Source organism: Trypanosoma melophagium (genome assembly GCF_022059095.1).
Source record: "Trypanosoma melophagium isolate St. Kilda chromosome Unknown ctg17segment0, whole genome shotgun sequence".
NCBI classification, from domain to species: domain Eukaryota; phylum Euglenozoa; class Kinetoplastea; order Trypanosomatida; family Trypanosomatidae; genus Trypanosoma; species Trypanosoma melophagium.
In genome coordinates, this window is record NW_027125145.1 from 426634 (window position 1) to 440342 (window position 13709).

The window sequence follows — 13709 nt, forward strand, 5'->3', positions numbered from 1 at the left end:
TGTAAGGGTATATACCTATAGCGTACCTTTCCTCACACCCGTATTAATGACCATCTGCAATGTTGATGCATGCATGAGGGATGACCTCATAATTTATTCATTTTGTTTTTTTTTCCTTTCTATTATATTTATAATTTTATACAATTCTAAATCTGTGATTAGATGGTGGGATGAAGCGGGGGCGGTCGAAGGATGATACAACACCACCAGCTGACCTGCGGCACCCATTCCGCGCGGACTTCAACGATCATTTCGAGACATCCTTAATGGCGCTGAGGGATATTATGGTGATTGTACAGCAACTGCGCCAACTTGTACGTCCATCAGCACCGGAGAACTTTATTGTCTACGATCCGTATTATTGTGCCGGTACAGTGATGCAACACTGGAACACCCTCGGTGTGCAGCGTGTGATTCACGAGAACCGTGATTTTTACAAGGACATTGCGGAGGATAAAGTACCGCATGAGTACGACATGTTAATCACGAATCCTCCATTTAGCGGTGATCACATTGAGCGTATGTTCAGCTACCTGGTGGTGGCGAAAAAACCCTTTGCCTTCTTGGTGCCGGACTACACAGCCACAAAAGAATGGTACAAGGCGGCAGTGCGGCGTTACTTCACTGCAGCACCACCAACAGGAAAAGGCGACATCAACGCACCACGGCGTACTCGACCAACTATTCCGGCCGCCGTGTTACAACCACCACCCTTTCTGAAAGCAGTGGCCACCGATGAGGAAGAAGAGAATGACAATGATCATCATCATGATGATAAGTGGAAGGGGGAAAAGGGGTCACGGGATGCCGGAAGTAGTGGCAACAATAGTGGCAAGAGTAAGCAAAATAACAATAATAACAACAACACGAGTACTGTGCTTCCAATAGGTACAGAACCCTTCTATCTAGTGCCACGCGTCCGCTATGACTTTAAACATCCCAAGGGCGTGGGAAACGAGTATTCACACTTTCGTTCCATGTGGTTTGTGTGGGCTGGGCGACACACGATGGAGGTGGTGCGCGGTGCGAAGGTGGATTTTCTTCGGAGCCAACAAGAGACAACCACAAGAAATACATCAAACATAATAACAACAACAAGGGTACCGCCACCGCATGTTGTGCACGGCTTGGACGCGCTGGCGGAGGGACATCACTTGCAGTTGACGCCACGACCCAATCCACAGCGTCGGGCGAAGCAGCGATACCCACGCAACTAATGTAGACGGCACTAACGAAGAAAAATAAAAGGCGAATAAGAACACCCATAGGGGGAGAGAGAGGGAAGTGTGGGTGACTTCAAGACATGAGTGAAGAACGATGCGTTAAAGAGAAAAAAGAAAGACCCCATGGAGGGAATATAATCCCGTGCGAGTTTTTTTTTGTTTGTATGATTTTATGAATTGTTTTTCTTCTTTCAAGTTAAACTTCCTATTCATTATTGCTAAAGTTTCACTCTTGTTCTCCATTTTCTTACAAATGTATAATTTCTTTTTTTTTTTTTTTTTCTCTCTCTCTCTCTCTCACACACGCATATTAAAAAAAAAACACACAAAGAAAAATAAGGGAACCAAGCGAGCCCAAAGATGACAATGATGAGTGTTCTGGCCAATGCGCTCCGCAGCATTGCGAGTGCTGAGCGCCGTGGCAAGCGCCAGGTGCTCATCCGCCCATCCTCCAAGGTGGTTGTGAAGTTCCTGCAGGTGATGCAGAAGCACGGCTACATTGGCGAGTTTGAGATCATTGACGACCACCGTGCTGGCAAGATTGTGGTGAACCTCAATGGTCGCCTCAACAAGTGCGGTGCCATCTGCCCGCGCTTTGACTGCACGGCCCGCGACTTTGAGAAGTGGGTGAAGAACATTCTTCCCAGCCGTCAGTTTGGCTTTGTGGTGCTTACAACATCGCTCGGCATCATGGACCACGAGGAGGCTAGGAGCCGCAACACTGGTGGAAAGGTTCTTGGCTTCTTCTACTAGGTCACGAAATTCCCTGCATTTTTTAAATTGTTTTCGTTTTTTTTTTTTTTAAGTTGTTTATTTTATTTTGTTTTATTTTTTGTTGTTGTACTGTTTATATAAGAGGATTCCATCCTCTATCACCCATGTTGGCTAACCGTCATTTTATCTTGGAGACTCCTATATTGATTTTGTTGCTCTTCTTTTTCTTATCCTCTTTTTTTGTAATTTATATTTGGATGTGGTTGGTTATTATTTGGCAACAACAACAACAAACAATAATAAAAATAATAATAATAATAATAATAATAATAATATAAATAGGGGGTAGGAATAAAGTAAAGGAAGCAGGGATTTTTCTTCTTTTTATTTTCTTTATTCCTCTTTGTTTTTCTCCCTGTATTCGTGCGTGTGTGTGTGTGTGTGTCAGCGAAACATAAGTTTCCTGAGAGTTAAAAAAAAAGTGAGGAGAACCTATCAACTAATATTATTTTCACCACGTCTGTTCTACACATCTATGGTGAACCATGAAGTAAATGGCAGCGACGATGTATCGTCAATTCCCAGTATGAGCCTTGACATGACGTGGACGTTAAACCCCAGTGTTACATATGCGGCAGCTGTGTTTGTTGTGATTGCTTGCATTTTGTCATTTGCCGACACACGTGAACATTTGGCTCGTTTTGACTACCCACAGATGCAGATCATTATAATTCGTATCATCGCCATGATTCCTATATATGGAATTTTTTCACTTCTGTCACTTATTCTTGTAAATACGCGTTTCTTTCTTGAAACTATACGTGACACTTACGAGAGTTTTGTCCTGTACATGTTCTTTATTCTGCTGCTAAAGTACTGTGGTGGAGAGGGACAGTTATTGCGCTCACTAAAGGCAAAACGTTATAAAGGCGTACACCTTTTCCCTGTTTGTTGGTTACCAATGTATCCACTTGACACAGCATTCTATCTTCGCTGCAAACGTTGGGTGCTGCAGTGTGCTCTGATCAAACCGTTATGTTCTTTCCTTGCCATGATGCTTCATCCTATGGGGGTCTACAATGAGGGTGATTTTTCACTCAACAATGCCTACACTTATTTGGCAATTATCATTAACTTTAGTATTACAATGTCGTTATATTACCTCGTTTTATTTGAGGTTGAACTTGAGAAGGAGTTACATTATGCAAAGCCATTTCTTAAGTTTTTGTGTATTAAAACAATTATTTTCTTTAGTTTTTGGCAAAGTGTTATGGTCAGTTTACTTGTAAAGGCAAATTTACTTTACACGGGTACAACGGCACATGAACAGGAACGTGTTAGTGCAGCTATTCAAGATCTTCTTATGTGCTTTGAAATTCTTCCTGTTGCACTCATGCATCGTGCAGCTTTTGGGCGTAAAAAACTAGATGAAGAAATGGCTGCAGTACCCATGTACATTAAAGACGAAAACAACCGTAACATTCGAAGTAACATTGACGCAGCCTTAAGTATTAATGACGTCATTGAAGATACTCTAGCTACTATTTTTTACCGCCGAGGTAAACTTGTTGATCAGGAAAATACCGAATATGACAACCCTGATGATATGGAGCAACCCAATAATAATAATAATAAAACCAAAGGTAGTGCTATTTCTGCTTCTCCTATTAATGGTTCTACTGCTGTTAGTGGGTTTGGTGAGATGGATGAGGCGATGGTGGTATATGGACGTGACCCAACGGTTGGGGAACTCGTGCATCACGCAATTGCAACAGACTATGGTGTGCGTACGGACGGTCTACTGCACTTTGATGAGGACAGTGATAGAGAAGAACGTAATCGTGATATGAATTTCACCGATACAGATGTTATCTTGCGCCGAACACGACACGAGGCTGCGAGTGAGGCGGTAAAGGTAGACACAGAGCTTTTGCAGAGTCATCAAACACAGATGCAGATAAATACACCACAAATTTACTGCGTTGTGTGTGGTCGATTTGACCGCGAAATGGTGCGTCGTAAAAATGGCTACAAATGTAAGGAGTGTATTGGTGTCAAGAGTAAGGCGTTGCTGCGTACCTTCCAGAGAGAGACACTACAACCCGGTGGTGGGGATTATATGGTTCCACCGGAGACAAAGTAAGAAGCTGTGTGATAGTTACATGTTTTATTCTTCGCTTGTTTTGTGGAGTAGTCGTGGTCGTTATGATGATGGTGTTTTTTCTTTTACTCTGTAATATGATTCTCAGACACCGTTTTCTTACTTCATGAATTCCTGCTTGGTGTCGCCATTGATGTGCACACGGCTGTGCGATTTCTTTAGTGTTTGCGGCTCTTTGGATGTGTGACGATCGTCCCTTTATGATGCAAAGGGTTCTATTTCTGACAGAGTAGTGAGGTTTCTGATGGACAGACGTCATCATGTATGGAATGATCACATCAAAACGGCGAATTACTCGCTGTGTGGATATATATATATATATATATATATATATATAATTTATTATATTATATTTTATTTTACAAACCCTATTCCCCTCCCCCCCAAAAAAGAAGAGAAAAAAAAGGGATTATTCTGTTTAAGTCCTTGTTTTCCTACAGTAAGATAAACCTATTTTATTTCTTTTATTCTTTTTCTTTTCTTCTGGTTTTTCTGAGCCTAACATTGCCTCACGGCATTGTTTGCTCTAACTACTTATTTATTTATTTCTTGTATTTCCTTTGCTTAACGGTAGGGGTGAGTGGCTTAGGGGGAAGTAGAGCCGTTCAGAGAAAGAAAAAAAAAAAGAAAGCTAACAAGGTCACTAATTTAAAGAGTGAAAGAAGAAATACATAGAGGAAGGATACTAAACCGGGTACACCGTCAGAGGAAAGAACTAACAAACCACTGCGTCAAGAAGATACAAAGCCACACAAGAAATAATTAATTAAAAGAGGCAGGTGGTGTGTGCAGAATGCCCGAGGAAATCACCTCACACGATGTTGACTTCTCCAAGTATTGTATACTGCAGAGCAATGATCAACCCCCGCGTGAGTTTAAGGTGATGCGTGAGGTGGCCATGATGTCTGGCCTGTTGAAAGACATGCTTGAAGACCAGGAGGACTCCAAGGCGATCATCCCGATCCCAAACGTGTCGGGCCACACACTAAGACTGGTTATTGAGTACATGGAACACCATCATAAGAACCGAGCCGATCCCATTGAGAAGCCGTTAAAGTCAAAAATAGAGAACATCATCTCGCAGTGGGACAAGACATTTTTGTACACACACCTGGTGAAGGACAGTGACGAGAAGCAGCACGAGGTGCTTATTGATGTTATCATGGCTGCGAACTTTCTCAATGTAAAGGATCTGCTGGATCTTACTTGTGCGTGTGTTGCCAGTATGATCCGTGGAAAGTCGGCAGAACAGATACGCGAACTCTTCAACATTGAGAGTGACTTCACACCAGAGGAGGAAGAAAAAATACGTGAAGAGAACAGATGGTGTGAGGAGGCGTAGGTAGAGAGAAAATGAGTATATATATATATATATATATTATTATTATTATTATTATTATTATTATTATTATTATTATTATTATTATTAATGTTATATACGTTTTTCTCTGTGCGGACATGTCCTTCCCCTTCCCTCCTCCTCCTCCTCATCATCATTCTTTCCCTCCTTTTTTTTGTTCTCACTTCTTATTTATATATGTATGTATATCTTATATATTATATTATAGGGTATAATAAATATATATTTTTGGGGTGGGGAGGGGATGGATTCTGTGTTAGGGAAACTTAAAAGAAAAAAAAGTGTTAAAAAAGTGAAAAGAGGAGGGGGGTGAAGGAAAAAAAAAATACACAAGAGCCAAAGGAAAGTAAAGTAAGCTAAAAATATGAATATTTCAGAGGTGATTGTGATAGATATTTTCGCAAAAAAACTAAAATAAAAAAAAGTGAGGTAAAGCTTTGTGTGCGTCTGTAAAAGTTGTAATAAAAACAAAAACAAGAAGATCTTTTATTTTTGGCAAAGGAAAATGAAAGAATAAAAAAAAACAAAGGACGAAAGTGAGCAGCGAAATAATCATAACAGGGTGCGATGGGATGAAAGGGAAAAAAGAGAAAACAGGAGATAATCTACGCAGCATGGAGAGAGGAAGGACTATTATTGAGAGGAAAAAGTGAATCATGCAGACGCACAATTAGGGGGAAATAAAAAGAAAAAGAAAGAAGAAAGAAATGATTAATGAACAGCTGCAGTTCCGATACCTCAGTCCAGCTAGTGTAATTGTCCTTCTTTTCTCATTTTTTTTGTTTTTTTGCATGATTATGTCTTCTTTTTTGCAGTTATATCCACTGTTCTGAAGGGGGGGGCTGGAAAAGGTGAAAACAATAAAATAAGCAGGAGGGAGAAAAACAAAAAAAAACTGCCAGACTCAGAAGGGGAAAATCTGTGTTAATTGTGTGTGCGTTGTATCATATTATAATTTATTTTGTGTGGATCTTTTTTTTTTGCCTAGTTACCCCATTTTGAAGAAGTAGTGACAGTGGGACCAGCAGTGAAAAATAAAAATAAAAGAAACTGCCGCTGGTGCTTCATCGACCAGAAGAAAAAAAAATTGAGGGTGTTGAAAGCAACAACGAACTGACAAACAACCAGATGGGGGAAGGCGCGTCACACGTTGCACTTTCTGTTTTCTTCCTTTTTTTGCTTTGTCTGTTTCTGCTTTTATTGATCTTTTTTATTCTCTCCTTCTTGTTCTTTTTTTTTTTTGAGACTATTTTTGTTTTGGTTTCGGTGTTTTTTTTTATTAATTTTTTTTTACTAAGTTTTTTTTTCGTTTTGTTCCTTTCATTCCCTTCCCTTTCGTTCTTCCATTTTTTTCATTTGTTTATTCTACACCTTCTCTTCGGTTTTTTTTGTTTTCTTGTGTGTCTGCCTTTTTTTTTTTGCTACTGCCACTGTTGTTCAGTTTTTTTTTAAATGTTAATGTGTCCCTGTATTTTCCTCCTGAGCAAAGAAATCCGGCAACAACAACAACAACAGCGACACAGTCATCTTTTTCTTTCCTTCTTTCTTCACTCCATTCTCTTCACTATCTTTCGTGCTGTAGTCGTTGGTGCATCCTTCAGAGGCAGCACAGACACCAAACGCAACGCTGCACATTGTTCTGTGCATGTAAATGGGAAAAGCGAATTATATATATATATATATATATATATATATATATATATATATAGTTTTTTTTACCTCTTGTGTACTCCTTTTATTTATTGCTTCACTTCCCTTCTGAGCCACATATTTTCGTATGTCCGTTTTTTTTTTCTTTCTGCCTCTCTCAAACTCTCTCTGTTTTGACATTTGTGCGCCGTCAATCGTGGTTTTTTGCAACAGCTGTTTGTGGAATTTTTTTTTTTTTGGGGGGGGTGTGCTTTTTTTGTTGTTTTTTTTGTGTGTGTCATTCTCAGTCTGTTTAGATGACCTTTTGGGCGGGGAAGATGTCAGACACGAGTGAGTTAGTGGGAGTGAGAGAAAAAGAGATGGAGAGAAGGAAAGAAGAGGATGTTGATGCTATGAGAGAAAGCATTTAAGGATCTTTTTTTTATCGAAGAAAAAGAAGAAAAAAAAAACACCTTTGGTGTCTTTAATTATATACACGTGTTATGTACTTTGGTAATTGTGTGTACATGTGTGCATATGCACTTGTAAATTTGCACCAGTTAATCTGAAAAACGAAATGCAATAACAACAACAAGAATACGGATATTCCAATCTGGTGTGGCAAGTGTGTTGTGCTTCTGCTGTCGGTTGCATCTTAGAAGTGATGATAGATAGTGTAGCGGGGAGAGGAGGAGAATGGTAGAGGAAGGAAAACAAAACGGGAGGAAGAGGAAAAAAAAGAGAAAAACAAAATAACAAGAACAACGAAGAAAAAAAACAAATCGAAAAAAAGAAAACAAAGCAAGGCAGAACAAAAAGAATATCTTCTGCGTTGCGTTATTGTCCTTGCTTCACATGTAGCTGTGGACAGGTGGGCTAAAACTATGAAATACACACGCAAAAAAAAAAAAAAAACATACAAAAAAAGCACCAACAAACAACAACTAACAAAAAGGTGACATCAAGTCCCCATGTGATCCTTTAAAGAAAAATGTTCATTATATTTTGCCGCAGTTTTTCCTTTGCCTTCTGTCTTAATTTAACGGACTTTTTCTCTTTTTTTTCTCTATGTATTAGACAAATAACACGTTATCACTGTAGTTTTTCGATAATAGGGATATTGCTCCCCTTCCTCCATCATTAACAAAAAAAAAGCTCTAGTGAGCCAAGTAATATTTCTTTTCTCTCTCGAAAAAAGCCACACATACACCGGCATACTGTCAACATATACAGGCATACACTTTCGATTTGCGTGTGGTCACGACAAGAAATAGAAGCATCCGAAAATAGTATATATATATATATATAATGTACAAGAATCCGTATACGTACAGTAATGAAAATACCCACAGCAATGGAGAGGAGACAAAAACTCCGACTCTTGGACTGGGTGAAGGCGACGCTTCCCACCGTCATGTCCCGTCCGACATCAGCGATACGCCGAGTATATCTGTGGAAGACTTTGAGATGATCACCACTGACTCACCGAGCGCCGACAATGCACCGCGGGAGGTGCTGCAACCAATAGTTCTTGACAGCTCCTCCGCTTTTACCGTTGCACGAGAGGGGAGTACAGACGAAATTCCTTCTGCAAACAAAGAAGATGGTACCACCTTTGTCGCAGAGATATACTCTACACGTGCAGAGAGAAATCCTACTTTCCTTCAACAGCTGAAAGCGACACTTCAGCGTGTCTTGTTGCTCAAAATTCGTCGATCATGTGGAGCAATTTCTGAATTCGTAGTTCCCACTCTTTTTATTATTGGTACCTTTATCCTGTGGAAGATTATTGGAGGAGGAACACTTCCCGAAAAAGACTACTATAACTTATCAGACTACTGGCGAGCTATTGCGGTAGATCGGTGGATAGGGACCTCAATATGTTACAATAGTACCAGAGCGGAGGCTCCTTTTCCAGGAATTGAAGATTGTGGTCACTTAAAAACAAGTAGTAGCATTATATGCGCTCCCCTCGGCGGGGAAGTGCCAGACTGGTTCTGCTTCGATTCTGTCCTTCATAGAACTGTATTTTTTTACCGTTGGTTTGCCCGTGGAAAAATTGCATCAGTTCCGCCATTGGATCTACTAATAACCATTAAATGGATTAATATTATTTTGTTTGGTAGAATCAGTACGTACAATAATGAAGACGCCGCCTACGCTGCCTATGGAAAATTATTTTTTGCTCCTGTCTCTACTGCTACAGCTGCCCTGGTAGAGGCCTTTAACACCAGTTCTCGATACTTCCGATATATTTATGGTGGAACGCATAGCGTGGATGCTGCCGAACAGCTGTCAAATGGCAGTGTACCCATCTGGGGTATCGTTCAAGTCAACGAGATGTCAGCTGAGAGGTGTGATGTGGCAATCCGCTTGAACTCTTCCGCCTTACCGAGAACCAATCGTATTGTCCAGCCAAACTATCGTGGAGGACTTATCAACTCAACAAATGAACTTTATCTTCTTTCTGGCTTCCTCACAATGCAGGAAACCATCAGCAAGGCTTATCTGAACATGGTAACTGGAGTCCCAACAAATGACAGACTTCTTATTGTACCTACGCCAACAGCTGCTTACGACCAGCAACTGTTCTTGTCTATAGCTGGTCAATTGGCACCGCTTATCGTGGTGATGGGGTTTCTTTACCCCGTCTCGCAACTAACACGTCTCATCGTAGTTGAGAAGGAATTACGTCTCCGTGAGGCAATGCTAATCATGGGACTTTCAGAGGCAGCCATGTATTTCGCGTGGTTTGTTGTGTATTTGTTGCAGTACATGATCACAAGTTTGCTCATGGCGCTCATAATGAAGCTGACATACATGTCAAAATCAAACTTTTTTGTCATTTTTCTGCTGCTTTTTCTCTTTAGCCTTTCAACGATCACGTTGTCAGCTCTGTTTGCCGCTCTGTTTTCCCGAGCACGGCTTGCCGCCTTGTTGTCGCCGCTCTTCTACTTTGTATTTGCCATTCCCCTGTTTGTGGTAAATGATGCTCCAGCTCCTGCAAAGGTTGCCGTCTCGCTGCTGTCGCCGAGTGGGTTTGCCGTGGGTGTCTCCATCTTGTTTGATCACGAGCTGTCTGGTGGCATGTCTATATCGGACATAACATACTTCCGTGACAGTCCAAACCTGCTTGTTATCATGGGAATGCTGTTACTGGACACGGTGCTGTATTTGCTCATAATGGTGTACCTCGATACTGTGATGCCGAGGGAGTGGGGAACGCCGAAGCATCCTCTGTTCTGTATTCTGGAGCCGATCCGGTGGTGCTTCTCCCGTGGGAGACATGATGACAGTGAGGATCAAGGCGATGGGCGTGCACCAGACGGTGTGTTTGAGGAAGTAGAGGATGAGCAGAACAGTGCTGTACGGATTGCTGGACTGCGGAAGAAGTTTAAACATAGTAGAAGGTCTTTTCTTGCCGTGAACAATTTGTACTGGAGTCTGCGGGAGGGTGAGATCTCTGTGCTGCTGGGTCATAACGGCGCTGGCAAGTCCACCACGATAAACATGATGACAGGAATGTTGCAGCCTGACGGTGGTGACTGCTATGTGCACGGACTCTCTGTGCGACACCAGCTGTCAAAGGTGCGCCAGGAGATTGATTTTGCCCGCAGCACAATATCTTGTGGCCGGAGTTGACATGCCGTGAACATCTGTGCTACTTTGCAAAGATCAAGGGATTGAAGGGTGCAAGGCTGGAAGAGGCTGTAGAGCGGTTGCTGGAGGCTGTGGATCTGCAGGATAAGGAGCACAGTCGATCATCGGCCCTCTCTGGTGGTCAGAAGCGTAAGCTGTCTGTGGGCATTGCGTTCGTGGGCGAGAGCCCCTTGTATTTCTTGACGAGCCGACTGCTGGCATGGATGTGGGTGCCCGCCGTCACACGTGGGAGCTGCTGAAGCGGATGTCCGAGTTCCACACGATTTTGCTGACCACACACTACATGGACGAGGCGGATCTGTTGGGCCATCGTATCGGCATCATGAGCAAGGGTCGACTACAGTGTTCAGGTAGCAGCATGTTCCTAAAGTCTAAGCTTGGTGCTGGGTATCTGATGACAATTTCTGTTCTCGCCCATGCCGACCGTCAGGCCATGGAAGAGCTTGTGCGTTCACATGTGGAGTCTGCGGAGTCTGTCGGTAGTGGTGCTGGCGAGATTGCATTTCGGTTGCCGATGGATAAGAAGGATAAATTTGCTGGTCTGCTCAGCGACCTTGAAACGCGTGGCAATTCGCTCGGTGTCTGCAGTTACTCCCTCTCAGTAACAACGCTAGAGGAGATCTTCATCAAGATCGCGGAGGCTGCATCGATGCAAGCCAGTAGTAATGGCGAGACTGAGTCCAACACTCCGGTTGATGCTGAACAGTGTGTGTGGAATGTTAATTTGATACAGCGTGAGAGAGAGATCATGCGGACACAGTTCTCTGCGTTGATGGCGAAGCGACTGTGGAACTCGCTACGGGACCGGCGCACTCAGTTCTTTCAGATAGTGTGCCCTGTTGTGTGTGTGCTGCTGGCAATGCTGCTAACACTCATCAAGTTCTTTGATAGTCCGACGCTGGTGCTTAGCAACAATTTGTATGGGACAGACGTGCAGGTCGATGTTGCGAACTGTGATGCGGTGTTTGATTTGTCGGTGCCATTCTCCCCAACGCAGAGACGAGCGTGGTACCCGGCGTTACGTCAAGTTCTCTCTCTGCGCACCTACTGTCAACGTACCACACACACAGTCTGGAACGGTATGGTGCCATTTCCTGCCGCGACCCCACCCTTGGGGTGCCACCATGATTTTTTACAATACATCGTCGTCACACGAGGTTGCGATTGGCGTTGTGAATTTCTACAACGGAATCCTCTTCAGAGCGAATCGTGCGGCCAAACCAATGGTGACCCGTGTGCAAACTCTCCCAAAGACTCGACAGGAGGAGATTGTTAATGCCTCTATATACGCGATGTTAATATCGATTGTCATAATGATCCCGTTCACTTTTATCCCATCAACGTTCGTGTCGTGGGTGGTGAAGGAGCGCCAATGCAAGGCTCGACATCTACAAAATGTGTCTGGGCTGCGGTTTGCGGTGTACTGGCTCTCAAACTTCGTGTTTGACCTTTGCTCCTATTTAATCACGATGTTTCTAGTGATCATTGTGTTTGCCATTTTCAACCGTAGGGAGTACCTTGACCCACAGAATATTGGTGCGACAATCGTGGCATTTCTGCTATACGGTCTGTCTGGCATCGCGATGGCGTACATTCTCAGCTTCATGTTCAACGACTACTCAAAGGCTCAGAATGTAGTGATGTTGGCTGGCTTTGTCATTGGATTTCTATTTGTTCTTGCCGTATCTATACTTTCTCTTATTGAGAAAACAGAGCATGTTGCAAAAGCATTGCGTTGGGTCTTCCGCATTATCCCCAGCTACTGTATAGGTGAGTGTATCAACAACTTGGCTGTCTTGCAAATCCAGAGAGCGTACGGTGACTCTGCGTCGGCGTGGGACATGGATACTGTGGGTTGGCCCTGTGTTTACATGGCTATTGAGACTCCGGTTTTTCTGCTGCTCACCATTTTCATTGATCACCCTGCACGGCGGCATTACTTCCGGAAGCCCTTTCATAACCCTGGTTCCCCACCAGAAGCTGAAGACGAGGACGTTGTGCGGGAGCGCAAGGAGGTGATGAGCTTGCCGGAGCGTGCGGATGACCTTGTACGTGTGGTGAACTTACGCAAGGTCTACCCTGGTGGGAAGGTTGCGGTGCGGGATCTGACATTTGGTGTGAAGCCTGGTGAGGTGTTTGGCTTCCTTGGCACAAATGGAGCGGGTAAGACAACGACTATAGCCATCCTCTGCCAGGAGTTCCTGCCGACAAGTGGACAGGCATCTGTCTGCGGCCACGATATTGCGAATGACAGCGCAGAGGCCCTGCGGAACATCGGCTACTGCCCGCAGTTCGACGCGTGTTTGGACCTGCTGACGGTGGAGGAGCACCTTCGTCTGTACGCGGGTGTGCGTGGCGTTGCGTCGACGCAGCGCGATGACGTTGTGGCAGGTCTACTTCGCATATGCGAGTTGACGGACTACCGCCGCACGCTGGCGCACGAACTGAGCGGAGGGAATCGCCGCAAGCTTAGCGTGGCGATCTCGCTAGTGGGTGGGCCGCGTGTGGTGTTCCTCGACGAGCCGTCGGCCGGCATGGATCCCGTTGCACGGCGTGGTTTGTGGAACGCGATTGAGAAGATCGCCGACAACTGCTCCGTCGTGTTGACAACACACCACCTTGAGGAGGTGGAGGCACTCGCCCACCGTGTAGCCATCATGGTCGACGGCACGTTGCGCTGCATCGGCGACAAGACGCATCTGAAAAATAAGTACGGTAGTGGGTTTGAGGTGACGGTGCGCCTCGGCCGAGAGGACGAGCCATCAGTGGACGCGGTGGAGGCATTCTTCAAAGAGAATTTCCCGGGCACACGACTTGAGGAGCGCCGCTCAAACCGCATGACATTTGCCCTGCCTCGGACAACGAAATTGTCTCTGGCGTTTGAGTTATTGGAGAGAAACCACGTTGAACTTGGCTTAACGGATTACCACGTCTCGCAGACATCGATTGAGCAGGTGTTCCT

At 43.9% G+C, this 13709-nt stretch overlaps 7 protein-coding genes across 8 annotated transcripts; all 7 read left to right on the plus strand.

Moving 5' to 3' along the window:
* Positions 1 to 170: 170 nt before the first annotated feature.
* On the plus strand, positions 171 to 1217 carry LSM04_008504 (uncharacterized protein; the record flags this gene model as incomplete). The annotated part of the gene is made up of 1 exon (XM_067334436.1): positions 171 to 1217. The coding sequence occupies one exon, from the start codon at positions 171 to 173 to the stop codon at positions 1215 to 1217; it is 1047 nt and encodes a 348-aa protein (XP_067193421.1).
* Positions 1218 to 1583: 366 nt separating this feature from the next.
* LSM04_004823 (Ribosomal protein S8) lies at positions 1584 to 1976 on the plus strand (the record flags this gene model as incomplete). The annotated part of the gene is made up of 1 exon (XM_067334438.1): positions 1584 to 1976. One exon carries the CDS (start codon positions 1584 to 1586, stop codon positions 1974 to 1976), a length of 393 nt encoding a protein of 130 aa, XP_067193343.1.
* A 496-nt stretch (positions 1977 to 2472) lies between these two features.
* Positions 2473 to 4080, plus strand: LSM04_008337 (Organic solute transporter subunit alpha/Transmembrane protein 184; the record flags this gene model as incomplete). The annotated part of the gene is made up of 1 exon (XM_067334439.1): positions 2473 to 4080. The coding sequence occupies one exon, from the start codon at positions 2473 to 2475 to the stop codon at positions 4078 to 4080; it is 1608 nt and encodes a 535-aa protein (XP_067193417.1).
* Positions 4081 to 4891: 811 nt separating this feature from the next.
* On the plus strand, positions 4892 to 5440 carry LSM04_003319 (SKP1 component; the record flags this gene model as incomplete). Its single annotated transcript, XM_067334440.1, has 1 exon — positions 4892 to 5440. The coding sequence occupies one exon, from the start codon at positions 4892 to 4894 to the stop codon at positions 5438 to 5440; it is 549 nt and encodes a 182-aa protein (XP_067193319.1).
* A 2955-nt stretch (positions 5441 to 8395) lies between these two features.
* On the plus strand, positions 8396 to 10729 carry LSM04_001176 (uncharacterized protein; the record flags this gene model as incomplete). Its single annotated transcript, XM_067334441.1, has 1 exon — positions 8396 to 10729. One exon carries the CDS (start codon positions 8396 to 8398, stop codon positions 10727 to 10729), a length of 2334 nt encoding a protein of 777 aa, XP_067193273.1.
* A 262-nt stretch (positions 10730 to 10991) lies between these two features.
* Positions 10992 to 12023, plus strand: LSM04_005991 (uncharacterized protein; the record flags this gene model as incomplete). Of its 2 annotated transcripts, none has more annotated exons than XM_067334442.1 (1): positions 10992 to 12023. In XM_067334442.1, one exon carries the CDS (start codon positions 10992 to 10994, stop codon positions 12021 to 12023), a length of 1032 nt encoding a protein of 343 aa, XP_067193365.1. The 2 variants fall into 2 exon arrangements, with proteins under 2 accessions (XP_067193365.1, XP_067193366.1); XM_067334443.1 differs by having other exon boundaries at positions 11031 to 12023.
* A 595-nt stretch (positions 12024 to 12618) lies between these two features.
* LSM04_002980 (ABC transporter-like) lies at positions 12619 to 13709 on the plus strand (the record flags this gene model as incomplete). Its single annotated transcript, XM_067334444.1, has 1 exon — positions 12619 to 13709. A coding segment is annotated over one exon (1091 nt), but the record flags the coding sequence as incomplete, so codon positions are not given.